Below are 16,615 nucleotides of genomic sequence, written 5' to 3'. Positions count from 1 at the left end.
AAGAAACACATAGCCTCAGTCATAGATACACCAGGTAGCAGACTTCAGTTTATTGATAGAATACTAGGGAATTGCAATTAGTCTGCACAGGAGACTGCTTGCCCTATAACATTACCCAAGTGTGTGGGATTTCTAAGAAACGGGAATAACAGGGAAAATTGAACGTATACAGACAAGGGCAGAACAAATGGTCACACGTTTCTTAACTTGTGAGAGAGTGTCAACTGTATGAATATACTATAACCCCTACATAATACTCCCACAGGGATTGTGAGTACCTGATTAGATTAATTACGGCATGCACAGAGGCATTTAAACTCATTCTTCCCGCATTCCGTAGGTTAACGGCAAAAAGCCCTAATAACTGATACAATGGGACGTACCATCTGCCACACACTTCACACTGACTTGCGGAGTATGGATGCAGATTTAGATGTATTAAGTGTTAATAGACTACATAAAGGATAGCTCTTAAAACAAACTTTGATTTTTCCCTATTTATGATGTTAAGTAAAAGCAGACAGCAATTCAAGTTAACAACCTGCAGTAAATCTGTAGAAGCATTAAAATTCGGAAATGCCTTAAATGTAAGCCAATATAAATGTAATTAATAAAAATATAAAGTTAAATCTAGGTGGGCAGGTTATTATAAACATTTCACAGCATCACAGTAACTGTCAAAACTACTTTCCACACATTTCTATCGCATCACCCAAATTTGTGAAATTCTGCAAAATCTTATTTATTAAAAGTATGATTGGGTCATTCCATATCAAATCACACAATAAAAAATAAATTTTACACCCACCTCCTTAGATTTTCATGAAATTTGGCTCAAATGGTTCTAATACCATCCTGACAACACCCGCAAATTTTTTTTGCTGTATCTCTTTTCTTTTTTTTTTTAATTTTTAAAGTTTTTATGTTTTGCGTTTTCCGAACCTTCAGAAATGGTAAATTTAATTTGTGTTCAAAACTTTAAAATTGCTTATCTTAAAAACTCTTTTAGGTAACATTATGAATTTTTGCAGCAAGTTTATTTATTATACATATTTGAAGATAAAAATGATACTATCAAAATATATTAATATTTTCTATGAAAAAAAATATATATGTATTTTTTTCTTTTTTTTAACGGATGTTTTGTTTTATAAGAATTGCAATATCTAGAGTCTCAGACCCAATAGAATGCTCAAATTTGTTTTAATTTACTCAAACATATAGGCTACTTGATAAAACAAAAATAATGATTGCTTTTTAACATGTTTATTAACTATAGTAGATTACATTAGAATTATGTACAAAGATAGTGTACTTACGACACTTATGTATAACCCAACTGATTGCTTGAAACATTGAATTTTTTGAGTAATTTTGTCTTTTTAATAAACATTAATGCTGATTCAAACTGTTTTTCCACTTCATCCAAGAGCTTTTAGTTCTTTTGATACAGTCTTTTTGAAGTAATACATTTTTCCAGTGCCGCTTGATTGAGGTGCGTCTACTACACAGACTGTGTGCTCCAAAGGCACTATGCAAGAATCTTCTCTTTCAGGCCAATAAAATGATGCAGCTGGTCCTGAAGGATGTAGAAATAGAATTTCTGCATCTTCTTTATCATTGAATATTGTTTTTACCAGTCCAAAGTACCTGTTACCATCATAATTTGCACCGACATAGCTATTTATTGATGGTTCAACACAAACTCAATCAGAAGAAGAATGGAAAGAAAAGACTAAGGAGGGTTTTACACTATCTGTAGTCCTAATTTCAAGGTTTTTTGTTGGAAGTGGTTTGAAGTTATGAAAACTTCTTGTTCCAGGAATGGTTCGGGTTGCTGAAAAACGTTTTTCTAGTTTTAACCGTAGCAAATCAGCTTCTTTTTTGTCAATAAAGTGAAAATGAATGTTTTCAATATTTTTTTTCACAAAACTTGTACACATCGATTGCTGTCATTATTTGTTCTTCGTCTGAAAGCTGTAGACTGGCTTTCCTTAAAATTATTTTAATAGTTCCTCCTAGGCCATCACAAATTGACTTCCCATGACTTGTTGCAAAAAAAGTGTGTTGGGCCTGCAAATTAAAGTTTCTCAAGTGTTCAGTCAAATTTTTAAAACTGTTTCTATTTTTGTACTGCCCAGCACAACCATCTGTAAAGTAGTGAACTGAGTCAATGTCAGTATGATGTAATGACAGCCACTTTGTAATTTCTTTTTGTACAAAGTTAACAAAACCAGTGTCATGTTCTTGGTCATCACTAATAAAACAGTGGTTGGAAACAAAAACATTGTTTTCCTCATTTCTTAGAAAAACTCCAACTGGGTGTAGAGTACAACCACCTCTATTCCAGTGGTAACTTTGGATCTCATTTTGTATAGCAAAGGAATAATTTTCACTGAAATCCATCACAATAATTGCTGTTTTGGGTGGTGGGTCTTCTTTCAATCTTTTAAAGGCTGCTGATTGGGATATTGCTATAAACAAGTGCGGGATGAGCTTTTCCAATGACCTAACCAATAAAGAAATGTAGTCTTCAACACTGATAGACTGTTTGATCATTTCTGCCCTGTCTGTGTTAACCCACCGACTGATTACAATTTCTTCTTCTAAATCATAATCTTCACTTAGTTTTTCACTTAAGTACTCAGTTAGTGCAGTATTTGCAGGACAGCTGTCGCAATGATGTAGCATGCAGTTTTGGTTTTCCATGTTGCACACAAGCATCTTAATTAGGTCTTTATAAGATTCTTCAATTTTCACAGCATCCAGTAATAGTTTAACATTCTGGTGGATACTGCATACACATACAGTGTGTGTGCCTGCAGCACCAGAAAGGATACACCATTTAGGTCTCCTCAAGAAACAAAATTTTGAAAATCCTACTTCTACCTCGGGATTCTCCTATTTGAAAGAATAATAGAGATCTCTCAAGTTACACAAAATGAGTCTTTTTTGCATGTACACATTTTTTTGAACACTTACTTTGTCTTTTGTTCCAGGTAGCACTCTGGAACTTTCATCTTTTTCATAAAAATCTGCTACAAGTCTTACTGTATTTTCAGAAAGAGTTTTACCATTTTTTTGGACCAGGAGTTTCCAAAATACCCTTTTCAGATTTTAGCTTTCTAGCTTGTCACACCATGTACTTACTCACATTAAATTCTTTCATCACTTTATTTCGACTTCAAGAATCTGGAGCCAAGGTCAGAATCTGGATTTTTCTAGACCTCCCAACAGATGAAATCTTCTCTTTCATAAGAGAAATCATTACATCAAAATCCTTTGCTTTCTCAACCACACTTGTATCTTCTTCGTCATCATCAGAACTTGGTGCATCATATTTTAATGCTTTTGAAACCACCTTTTTTGCAGTCTTTTCAATACTGCTAACCTTCCTTTTAAAATAAGACCCTTTACTTTGTTCTGACAAGCCATGAAGCTTTATCGGTGTTAAACCTAAATTATCAAGAGCAATGTTTGTTTGTACAAGGGATTCATTTCTGGATTCCAATGATTCCAATTCAACCATGACTTCATCATCTGTTTCACTTTCATTGACTTCAACTCTTAATTTTTCCTCACAAAAGTTACGGCATGTTGAGCAAAGCTTTTGTCCAGGTTTTAGGCTAATATTTTTTGTCAATAATTGTTTAGAAAGATCCAAGCCTACACTTCTCAATGATTGTTTGATGGGATTTTTTTTGGTTTTTTAGTGGGTCTACACATGTTGTTTGATACCTTTCCAAACATTTAAAAAGTAGTAGCTGTGGTGTGAACATATATTCTTAAATTCACACAGATTAATTCCAGATCGTAAGTGGATCAAATCTTTTTCTTCCTCACTCAATTCAGATACCGGTTGTAACTTTTTGAAGGTGTGTAGGTTGTTTGAAAACAGTCAGATTTTTTAAATAACCCTACGTTACAGGTTTGAATATCTGACATACTGATTTCACTTTTGGTCTGACTACTATTCTGGTTACTTTTATAGGATATCGGAAAAGAATCTCTGTAAACTAAGTAACAGTACTTACTGAAAGTTCGAATAAACTTAATAAAATACTATCCAAGCACTATTTAACACTGTAATAAGTTTTTACTTCAAAACACAGGAGTAACAAAACAAAATCCAAGCGTACATTGTTACACCAAGAAGACAAAAACTTATTTTCGGTGTCTAAGTCACTTGGTACTTTTTATTTTTAAAATATAATTAATATTATTTTAAAAATTAGATAACTATTAAACAGGTTAAAAAGCCAACATAATTGTTCTTTTATCTAATAGCCTATACAATTAAGAGTATTTTAAAACAAATTTGAGCTTTCTATCAGTTCTGAGACTCTAGATATTGCAGTTTTTGTAAAACTAAACTAGCTAAAAAAAATAAAAAACTTGTAAATTTTTTTTTTCATTTGGAAGATTTTAATATATCTTTATGGTAATTTTTTTTAACATTTACATATAATACACAAACTTATTCCAAAATTTCATACTGATATCTTGAGTATTTTTTAATATACAAATTTTTTTAGTTGTGAGGACACGTTTAAGTTACGATTTCCGACTGCTGAAACAACGCCAAATCTAAAAACTTTAAAAATTTATAAAAAAAAACTATAAGATACAGAGCAAAAAAATTTTACAAGTGCTTTCAGGATGATAAAAGAAGTAACTGTACCAAGTTTCATCAAAATTTGATATGGTTGTTGTCAAGGCCTGGGTGACTTGACATGGAATGACCCGATTACAATAATACACTTCATCTCAATGTAAAACTGGATTATGACCAGCAGAAAGGCACATTTAGTAATAGATTAAGATATCAGATGAAGTCCTTCCTCAGATGTACACAAACTCACCCCCCCCCCTCCTCCCCCATGTCTATTTTGACTGCACAGATCAAATGAATGTAACAATACCAGACGTTGGTGCCATCCCATGACGTACCGGCAGTGTGGCATGTGACATCAGAACGTAAACATGCAAACAGAAAGAGAAAATAACACAATTTTTTTTGCATCTGTATTATCTGACTACACCACATGGTGATCACTTCTTCTTTCATATCAAAGATAAACAGTGATGTAGGCTTTACAGCACAGCACATCATCTTCCGAAGCCTAACAAAGAACAATAGACTTTTCAAATTGAAACATGTAATGGAGCCTTCCCTCCTCATTATTTTCAATGGAAGGTGCCAATGAATTGTAGTTGACCTTTTCTTTATTTATGCACTGGTATGTTGAGGCAGTGAAACAATTAGCATTATATGCTAGTTCAACAAAGAATCATACTTTGAAGTACCAATGTGTCTACTTATTCCAAATAACACATGCTTTGTTGGAATATATATCAGTAACTTAGGCTTCACTTTCATAGATTATGCCTGTGTGTTTGTGTGTGTGTTTTTTAAGTCACATCCTTGCATTACATCTTTTATCATCATGACTAACTACTACACGCATCTATGTAACACAAACACACACAATGAAAAAGTGAATTGCTAAAGAAAAATTGAACTGGTAAATACAGGTTAGTTTGAACATAATTAAGTGACTGGGTATGGCTCGAGGGATGCAATACAATCTTTCTCACTAGAAATTATGATCAGTACGCATACAAACCAGTAGGCTGCAAGAAGCAGTGAAATTTTGCTGTAAATCACAATATATTATTGTATACGTTAAAGGAATATCTATCTCCTGCAATTAAATACTTAGATTTCATATGACAAAGCTATGATACCTAATGTAAAGAACACAAAGTAATGAGAAGAATTCTATATCAGAAGCAGCTACCAGGGTTTCTCTCTACATCTGATAAGACAACAATTCATTGGTATCTGTACGGCAGTAACTTCATGTTACACGAGATTATGGCTCTAAACCTCATTGGAAGGCCATCGTTGTTATTTACCATCCACCGATGTATTAGAAAGCCACACTGTAATCCAACATTACAATAGGTTTAAGTATAAACTGTTAAGATACAAACGTGATAGAGGCTGTTGTATTCCATTCACTCCACTTAATACTGATGAGGACTCATCTTGAACATCAAATTGCTTTGGGCTAATCAGCACATGTAGCAAAATATTTTCACATAAAATAATGTAAAGAGGGTACACCTACTAACTTGAGAACTAGAGTTACAATTAAATTTTCGCATTTATAGAATCCCCCAATGTTCGTATCTCAATTGCATCTTCACTCAAACCAACACATTTAAATGTCCCACGAGTATTAAAGTCTTCGGCATTTGTACAAAAACCTATACATATTGTATGAAAATGGATTATCAAACCTACAATGACTTGCTTGATAGTTCTGCTTCCTTCTAGAACTGCAACCCTTTTCACTTATAACAAATTAATCAGAACTGAAAACTGACATAACTGCTGGACTAACCTTCGTAGGATTACATCCATTTTTCTTCACAAAATCACTTTCCCAGAGCCTCACTTGCCGCTTTGATTTTTGATATTTTGACTGGAAGCCTGGATCGTCTAATAAACCCATTTTTCTGGTACTAATATGTGTTATTACACAACTAACTTTTCATGTGTACACACTTATTCTATTTACGTTACTTCGCCACTTCCCGCGTTTCACACCACGCCACAGAGGCACAGGTAATCACGCACATCTGACAGCTGTTAAATAATAATAAGAACTCTTAAGAATATGCAGCAGTAGTTGATTGACTTCGTTCCTATTTGCAGAATTGCAACATAAAAAACAATGCAAACCCGTATCTCGCAGGAAGCGAAAGTTTTAAGTTAACTACTTTCGCACAAAATTTGTTAACTTTCGATATATACCGCGTTGATTTGAAAAGTCGACTGTCGCATGGTTATACGAGTCGCTTCGAGGTATCGATTTTCAGTTGTTGTCAGGTAGTGACATCTGGTTTAATACTTCGCGAGATTTCAAGATGGCAAAAGTTGTTACAGGGTGGTGTGTGCAATGAGGGTTTTGTATTGTTTATGAGTGTAGTTGAATGGATTGACCATGGCGGAGTATAATATAGACATATCAAAGCTTCCTGAAGACGTCAGGGACAAACTAGCAGAGCTGGATTTGGAACTATCTGAAGGTAATGTATATTTACATCGTTTTAAATGTTGCAGTGCTATCACAAGTTATCACAAATCGATAGTTTGTATGTTCACGCTGCAAAATTTGCGGTGAAGATACCTTTTAAAATAGCGAAAGTCAGGCATCTTTGTCATTTTCGGTTTTAGTGTCGGAATAATTTTATACTTGTAAAAAAATTGGAGGAATGTAATAGCATGTAGCATCTATGAGTCACACAATGTGTGTTTCTGTTTATTTGCTTCTCAAAAATACTCTGTTTGATTATATACAGAGTGTATAGTTTTTGTTGTGTGTGATGATGTGTTGCTTTGGCATGTGGAGCGATTATTCTCCTTAAACTGTGACAGTAATGAAAGCTGTAACATTCGAAAATCATACACAGACGCCGCACCCGCTCACCTGCTACATCTTTTCTACAGAACGTCTTACAGGATTTTAGTGTAATTTCTTTGCAATATGCAGTTCTTCGGTGGAGCGTTTATCATAAACTTCGTGCCCATATGCCGGCTTCTTTTCTCTGTTTATTGGTATGGTCTGTTAAACCAGTTTTTATATTTATTTTGTATGCTCGTTTGCAGTGTACACAAAGTTTCTAAACATGGGATTTACAGCTCTCATTAGCTAATTTACCTCCCCTTCTTTCTCGTGTAACGTACTGTAGATTCGGAAAGATTAGCCGCGAAAAACACGCCTAATGTACTGTTGCTGGAAGCTCACTCTTTTTTGGTTAAACCATGCCGGCGTATTACAAACATTTTCTTGCATCGGCAAATGTTGTTAGATTTCCACACTGGCGTCATCCATAACATCTCTCTGTATCTGCGATTGCAACTTTACAAGGCATTCCAGCGAGACTTCGCAAACACACACACACACACACAACACAACACACACCTCGTGGCGTTATCAGGAACGGTTTGTATATCAACGTGTCATATTGCCGCCCACTTGTCAGCCTTCTCCTTGTTCGTTAAAGAAGCTTACAGTATCAGCTTAGAAAGCGTTTTGGATCATACTTTCCGAAAGACATGTGGCAAACTATCATGTTTATGGTAAATTGCAGACCAAATGCACCACAGATAAAACTGTCGTCAGTCATTTTTATTTAATAACTTCGTGCTGTAGTTTGTTGGTTGTTCCATCGATGATACTGTATCAACTCCAATCATGACTCGGGTTCACAAAATCGCTCAGTAGATCGAGTACTTTCACATGGATGTCGATGAAAGACAGTCTTCATCCCCTGCCATTCAACCCTGTAGAGAAACCTCTTGCTTACATCATCTCCTGTTATTTGTGCATGGTCAAAGACGTCGTCTACTGGAGAAAACGTCAGAAATAAAAAAGTGTTTTGAAAAGTATTCTCTGCAGTCGAATTCATAAGATACATTTTTAAGAGTGGTATACAAATTTGTCATTATAGTGTGCGAGAAACATTTGAAAATGTATTTTATCAGACACTGGAATATAGTTTGCGTATTCCTTACATGGTAATCAGACGACATGAGACTGCTTATAAACAAGAAATGCGAAAAGATACAATCCATTGAAATGGAGATATCTTGAAGAGGCAGTATCATGACGAAATTTGCTCAGTGCATTGTGATAAATGCGTAGTAATAATTGAAAATTTGTGCCAGACTCGACTTGAACCCAGATTTACAGCATATCGTAAGGAATCGCCTTAGCCACTAGACGAACTACGCTTTCGGGCATGAATCGAACTTTTCATAGTCACTGATGTTTACGCCTGTGCTTTCCAAACATGAAACATAGCGGGCTAAAGTCCCGGTCTCGCATAGATTGAGTGTTCATTAATTTGGAAATTGTACAGCAGTACTGTAAGGAGAACTACGGCAGTACTGTCCAATAGCAACAGCACAATAGACAGTACGAAGCAAATTCCTCCCGCGCCGTGTCCGCAAATGGAAGTGGCATAACAGGTAGTCCGGGTAGTGAGCGACCCTTGCTGTGGTCCAGAGATTACATACAGTTATCTGCTGGATTCTTCGGTTTTTTTCTGGACTTTAGACAGGGGAAGCTATTGCATTGTAAATGAAAGTTGGTAGGTTTGTAATTGGGAGGGTATTGGTTTAGTTACTGTAATAAAGTACCTTCATAGTGGTGTGAATGCGGGATATCAGGAAAAGAAACATGTTGATTTGTGTTTCGAGCATCCTACATCGTATATGGGAACGGATTCCATTCATTTTCTTTTATTGAACCACCGCATTGTGTTTGTACCTCTTGCACTTAATCCTAGAACTTCATATTTCCTAACAATTACTTTTATGCTTGATATTAACAAATTTCTCCTCTTCGGAAACGCATGTCTTGCCATTGCCAGTCTACACTTTACATTGTATCTACTTCGGCCATTATCGGTTTTTTGCTGTCCAAATAGCAAAACTCATTTGCGACATTTAGTGTCTTATTTCCTAAGCTAATTCCTTCAGCATCACCAGACTTAATTCGACTACTTTCCATGACCCTTGTTTTACTTATGATGTTTATCTTGCAACCTCTTTTCAACACATTATCCTTCCATTCAGCTGCTCCTTAAAGTTCTTTGCTGCCCCTGACAGTTAAAATTTAATCGGAAAACCCAAAGGTTTTTATTTCTTCTCCCTAAACTTTAATCTCATCTGCAAATTTCTCTTCGGTTTGTTTTACTGCGTGCTCCTTGTATACATTGAATAACGTTGGCAGTAGGCTACAATCCTGTCTCACTCCATTTTCGTCCACTACTTGCTTTTCATGGCCTTCAACTCTTAAAAACTGCATTCTGGTTGCTTTACAAGTAATAAGTAACCGTAAGTCTATAAAAGCTATAAGTGTACCCACCCCTTTTGTCAGTTTACATTCTAAAACAAGTTTTAGGACCAGTATTGTAATATTATGTATAAAAGTCTGATTACTTTTAAAACTATAGCCGCATACAATAGAAGCATTTGAGATGTGCTACAGAAGAATGTTGAATGTTAGCTGGACTGATACGGTAAGGAATGAGGTGGTTCTGTGTAGAATTGGCGAGGAAAGGAACATCTGGAAAACACTGACAAGAAGGGACACGATGATACGAATAAGTTGCATGGTACTAGAGGGAGCAGTAGAAGGTAAGAACTCGAAAGTAAGACAGATAGAGGGATATATTCAGCAAATAACTGAGTACGGAGGTTGCAAGCGCTACTCTGAGATGAAAAGGTTGGCACAGAAGTGGAATTTGTGGCGGGCCGTACCAAACCAGTCAGAAGACTGTTGACTCAAAAGAAAAAGCCGCTTCAAAGTTTTCCAAATTATATTTTCCTTTCTTGTACGCATCCCATATGGATACGAGATAAGCAACCAGTACACGCAAATGTTGAGCCTTTTTTTTGTTTCGTTAGTATTTTCTGACTCCTTTGGCCTCCAGAAAACAACTTTTATTTGTTGGCAAATTTTGAGAAAAATATGAAAAAACATAGAATACCCTCTCCAGAATTGAAACCGTGTTCTTGATTTGGGAGAAAAGGTAGAGTCAGACACAGGAAGAACAGTCGCAAACAGAAAGTAAAATTTGTTGCCCAATTTCATTTAGGTAAACGAAGTCACAGAAAATCACTCTTTCCTCAGTTAGTAGTTTCACACACTAGTCATCTCTGTCATAAAGACGTATTTTAGGAATTTATATCGGTTCAAATACCAATATTTTTAAACAACTTTTAGCGTTTTTCTGTATAGACTTTTTCCTGTACCTGTCAAGCTTGCTGGCACCACTATGCCGATTTCGTTCCACTCTGAATGTGTAATAATGTAAGGTAATTTTTAAAATGCAAAACATCTGTTACGGGAACACGCTAGCGTGACTTACTTGATAATAATTCTAGTACGTTGGAAGTCCTTGCCAAACAGACCACCAGCCTCCGTAGCCGAGGTCGCTAACACACGCCTGTGGGGTGGCGCTCGGCGTGAAGGTAGGCCGGTTAGAGTCCTGGTGGTGAATGAAATTTCCCCCGTCACTAGGTTCTGGCGTGAAGTTTATCACCAGTCTTTGGGCCAATGCCGTGGATTAAATCCAAACCTCTCCACAGTGTCCCATGAAGTGTAGGCATTTGACATTGCTGACGATGATACTTCCGTCGGACGTGGTCGTTAAGCTCGGCGGCCGCTTTGATGCTTTTCGAGAGTAGTAGGCAACGTGCCGCTCCCGGCATATGTATATATCATTTCGCCTACACTTAAGATACCCATACGCACACAGCTGTCATACTTTGTGAAAGATAAGGAAAACCTTTGCAGTTACATTGATGAACCTGCCCGCCGGGGTCTTTCAGCCATTCGTGTCATACGACTTCACTGTATCAAGTAGACTTTCCAGCGACATTGAATGAATTCAGAGACATCGCCAGAATCGTAACAGATCGGCACAGCCGACACGAAAGTGAAACAGTGATTCCCGGGGAGTTGAAATCGGAGTTTCTGGATGAAATGCGACGTTTTTCACGTGAACTGAGAATAGTCAAGAACCTTATAGCTGCGACGCAGCAGTAACTTAAACAGCTGACCCTTAAGAAACTTCCTGGCAGATTAAAACTGTGTGCCCGACCGAGACTCGAACTCGGGAGTTCGAGTCTCGGTCGGGCACACAGTTTTAATCTGCCAGGAAGTTTCATATCAGCGCACACTCCGCTGCAGAGTGAAATTCTCATTCTGGAAACATCCCCCAGGCTGTGGCTAAGCCATGTCTCCGCAATATCCTTTCTTTCAGGAGTGCTAGTTCTGCAAGGTTCGCAGGAGAGCTTCTGTAAAGTTTGGAAGGTAGGAGACGAGGTACTGGCAGAAGTAAAGCTGTGAGTACCGGGCGTGAGTCGTGCTTCGGTAGCTCAATTGGTAGAGCACTTGCCCGCGAAAGGCAAAGGTCCCGAGTTCGAGTCTCGGTCGGGCACACAGTTTTAATCTGCCAGGAAGTTTCATATCAGCGCACACTCCGCTGCAGAGTGAAATTCTCATTCAGCTGACCCTTAAATTTCTTATGCTGCTGCATGTTAAGGGAAACTCCGATTTATCGCCGAACATCAGCAGCGCTTTCGCCGTATCTAAATAAACCGTGCGAGGAAAGGTTTAATCTACCCTTAGCACTAAGTGGAATATTTTCTGCCAAATGGAATGGTGCGCAAAGAAAACGTGACGCCTAAATTTCGACACCCCTCTCTCTCTCTCTCTCTCTCTCTCTCTCTCTCTCTCTCTCTCTCTCTCCCCCCCCCCCTCCCTCTCTCTCTCTCTATGAATTAAGAACTGTAGGCATGGCCATCCTCCGCAGCGAGCACAGAAATATATAATATAAAAAAACGATTAGCCTTGATTTCGGTAATTAAACCAACCTTTATCTAGGTTTCAGCCCAAATAGTTGAGCCTTCTTCAGAAAATGCACCTGAATCTATAATTTGTCTAGGAGGGCATGGTCTAGAAATAAAACTAAAACAGCGTGATAGTTTCTTATGTATTAGACTATCACGATTGCTGACTGTGCTGCAATGTTGAAAGTACAAAAACAGAAATATATGTTTGGTGAATAAAAAGCGTACTTTAAGGCATGATGCCTCAAAGTGAAAAAGGCGAAACGCATCTGGGAGAAGTAAAGTACAGTTCAGCATGAAAATACGGTTTTTGTTTATAAAACAGATTAGAATTTTCCACACTGTTCACACCAACACCAGAACAAGTATTGTACAGCAAGCAAACGGGCGTACCATACACGTTTCCTGTGTCAACCTTAGTCACTTCAGTGGCGAGAGAGACGTGGTTCCTGCAATATGTATTTCTCCAGCCTCGATCTATATCTAATTCGGTACGTGTTCCCATTTACATCACGTTCACATTTCATATTTGTTTCTGTGTGGCAAGGTGAGCCACTTCTCTTCAGGGGACTAACAATTCAGTTTTCCCTGTGGCTTTTTTCCTTCGTTGCCTGCCATTTAAGACAATTAACCATTTCCGTGACGCTATAGCGTTGATTGAACACAACAGCCAAGACCAGTAGCTCTCTTCTCCAATCACATGTAGTGCATGGACAGAAAAATGGCTGTACCAAGCGGTCTACTTATCAAGTACTTTGCATTTACTATTACTTCCAGTGCAGAGTTCTTTTTCTTTCCAGCAAAAAACCTTTTTCCTTGGCGGCATACTTCGTTGTGCTGATTTGAATGAACAACGGTTGCTGCGGATTTGTTCGATTCTCAAAAGCATATTCGTTTAACAGCAATTATCACGTCAGTTTGTTTAGTTTTTGTGTGCACCATTCGTCCTAAGTGAAAGCTAATCAAATGGTTGGTGTTCGTACAGAATACGTCAGCGAGTAACCAACTGGCAGAAGGATGTAATCTTTTTTTTCTCCTTTTTCGGAGACGGAACATCGTCTTCAACAATCGTCCAATTTTTCTTTATATGGATAAATGTTTGCTTTTTCGGTGGGGAGCATCTCATCCTTACTCATCGCTGTGAATCATTTAGGTCTTCCCTCGATAGCCAGCTGTTCAAACATCTTGAGTCCACATGCAGTTGGTGGCGATGGTGGTAGAATTTGCCATGGAATAGTTTTCTGCAGCCCATCGCACCTCCGTTGCAAGGGGTTTGGTTTGATGAAGTGACTAGGTTGAGCGGAGCACTGTTTTCACTGACTACCGGAGTTTAGCTAACCGCATGAAGAAATAAACCCAAAATGAAGGTCAGGGAATGGTGTTTCCGCAGGAAGAGAATTCGCGCCGTTTCGATCGTAGTGTCCGACCACGGGAGCGCGGTGTCTTCAAATAGGTGGGCGTAGCTGATTGCCTTCTCTGTTTCCGTCAGGCTGTTCTGACAATTTTCGTACAACTATCTTCAGAAGTAGTTTTGTTTATTTGTACTTCAGAGTCCTTAAATATCTTCAGAAATGGTGTGAATAGAATGCCCAAATTGATGATAGTGAATAATGTATAAAAGTGGCTTGATATTTAGTACTCCTAGATGGGGCTACCTGGCCAATAATGCCATGCGATCATTTCATTTCATTCGGTATTTAGAAGAATATACCCACGCTTCTGATGTGCAAGAATATAAAACTACTACACTACTGGCCATTAAAATTGCTACACCAAGAAGAAATGCAGATGATAAACCGGTATTCACTGGACAAATATATTATACTGAAACTGACATGTGATTACATTTTCACGAAATTTGGGTTTATAGATCCTGAGAAATCAGTACCCAGAATAATCACCTCTGGCAGTAATAACGGCCTTGATACGCCTGGGCATTGAGTCACACAGAGCTTGGATGGCGTGTACAGGTGCAGCTGCCCATGCAGCTTCAGCACGATACCACAGTTCATCAAGATTAGTGACGCGTATTGCGACGAGCCAGTTGCTCGGCCACCATTGACTAGACGTTTTCAATTGGTAAGAGATCTGGAGAATGTGCTGGCCAGGGCAGCAGTCGAACATTTTCTGTATCCAGGACCTGCAACATGCAGTCGTGCATTATCCTGCTGAAATGTAGGGTTTTGCAGGGATCGAATGAAGGGTAGAGCCACCAGTCGTAACACATCTGAAATGTAACGTCCAGTGTTCAAAGTGCCGTCAATGCGAACAAGAGGTGACCGAGACGTGTAACCAATGGCATCCCATACCATCACGCCGGGTGATACGCCAGCATGGCGATGATGAATACACACTTCCAGTGTGTGTTCACCGCAATGTCGCCAAACACGGATGCGACCATCATGATGCTGTAAACAGAACCTGGATTCATCCGAAAAAATGACGTTTTCCCATTCGTGCACCCGAGTTCGTCGTTGAGTACACCATCGCAGGCGCTCCTGTCTGTGATGCAGCGTCAAGGGTAACCGCAGCCATGGTCTCCGAGCTGATAGTCCATGCTGCTACAAACGTCGTCGAACTGTTCGTGCAGATGATTGTTGTCCTGCAAACGTCCCCATCTGTTGACCCAGGGATCGAGACGTGGCTGCACGATCCGTTACAGCCATGCGATTAAGATGCCTGTCATCTCGACTGCTAGTGATACGAGGCCGTAGGGATCCAGCACGGCGTTCCGTATTACCCTCCTGAACCCACCGATTCCATATTCTGCTAAGAATCATTGCATCCCGACCAACGTGAGCAGCAATGTCGCGATACGATAAACCGCAATCGCGATAGGCTACAATCCGACCTTTATCAAAGTCGGAAACGTGATGGTACGCATTTCTCCTTACACGAGGCATCACAACAACGCTTCACCAGGCAACGCCGGTCAACTGCTGTTTGTGTATGAGAACTCGGTTGGAAACTTTCCTCATGTCAACACGTTGTAGGTGCCACCACCGGCGCCAACCTTGTGTGAATGGTCTGAAAAGCTAATCATTTTCATATCACAGCATCTTCTTTCTGTCGGTTAAATTTCGCGTCTGTAGCACGTCATCTTCGTGTTGTAGCAATTTTCGTGGCCAGCAGTGTATAATGTTGTGGGAAGCCTGTTGTCCACGATACGAACAGTAATACTGCTAATTTTGACGTGGAAATATACTCTAGTGATAGGCACCAAAACAAATTGGGAACAGTGTAGTATTTTTCTTTTTCTTCCTAATACAAAATTTAAAATGTTATTGGTTCTGAGTAATTTCTGTTAAAAGTAGGTTACTGCCATTAAAACTAAAAAAGGAAGTTTTAGGACCTCCACTCTTCCGGGAAACTGCGATACATCATTCATCTTGCTACATACAATTTTTTTTCCGATTGCGAACGTAACAGTGCTCTCAGAGGAAAAGCTTTCTGTGGTGCACGCAATATATACCGCAGCATAAGGTCCGCCCGCTGTCTTTGCTGAAACGACCTCCTCCTCCGTTTTCTCACCGTCTAGTACGACGATATCGTAGATCAGGTGTCTCCAAACTTTTTTTTCCGCGGGCCACATTGACTCCTCCACGAAATCATAAGGGCCGAGATCTACCTAGTGGGATTAAAGCACACTAGCACTCCATGATCACCGTAATGTAAGGCTAAAGGAAAGATGAAATCGCTAAAATCTAAGGTTGTGGGAATAGCTAGCACTGAAACGAACTACGATTTTTATTTAATTACATAATTTTGGTTGGTGGACGTACCTGACCGAAATTCTGGCATATTTTATTCTGCCGAATTTCACCGACAAAAAAGTATATCACTGCACATTCTGTATGTATTTTGCAACGTAACCAAAAAAAAAGTGAAACCTCGTTTAAGAAGTATCTTCCATAATGATTGATTACTAAGGCTAGTCGCCGAAGTGGCGTCCATTTGAAAGACTTGCACCAGACTCGTGAGTAGAATAAAACGCAAAGAATTTTTTTTACTTAAAATGTTTTCGCCAAACTAGTCTGTTAACCGTTCTTTTTTTTTTTTCACTATCGCACGGAGAATGGTCTGTCTGTTTATTGTGGATAGCCACAAATTTAACCATGACCTTCCGCTTTGTAAAGATAGAGCTCTCACAATGTCGCGGTGTATTGTTCGCGATAGGCC

The 16,615-nt window shown here is 38.6% G+C and overlaps 1 protein-coding gene across 1 annotated transcript in view; it reads right to left on the bottom strand.

Annotated features, from left to right (window-relative positions):
- Positions 1–6,782, bottom strand: part of LOC124786866 (ATP-dependent DNA helicase Q4) — a 145,525-nt gene extending 138,743 nt beyond the window's left edge. Inside the window, exon 1 of the mRNA XM_047254296.1 lies at positions 6,411–6,782. Coding sequence (XP_047110252.1) covers positions 6,411–6,521 — 111 coding nt within the window. The 5' untranslated portion in view covers positions 6,522–6,782. The remainder of the gene's footprint in view (positions 1–6,410) is intronic.
- Between the last annotated feature and the right edge of the window lie 9,833 nt (positions 6,783–16,615).

Source organism: Schistocerca piceifrons, chromosome 1 (genome assembly GCF_021461385.2).
Source record: "Schistocerca piceifrons isolate TAMUIC-IGC-003096 chromosome 1, iqSchPice1.1, whole genome shotgun sequence".
In the NCBI taxonomy this organism is placed as follows: domain Eukaryota; kingdom Metazoa; phylum Arthropoda; class Insecta; order Orthoptera; family Acrididae; genus Schistocerca; species Schistocerca piceifrons.
Note: the sequence above shows the minus strand (reverse complement) of the source record. Positions and strands in the feature narration are given on the sequence as shown.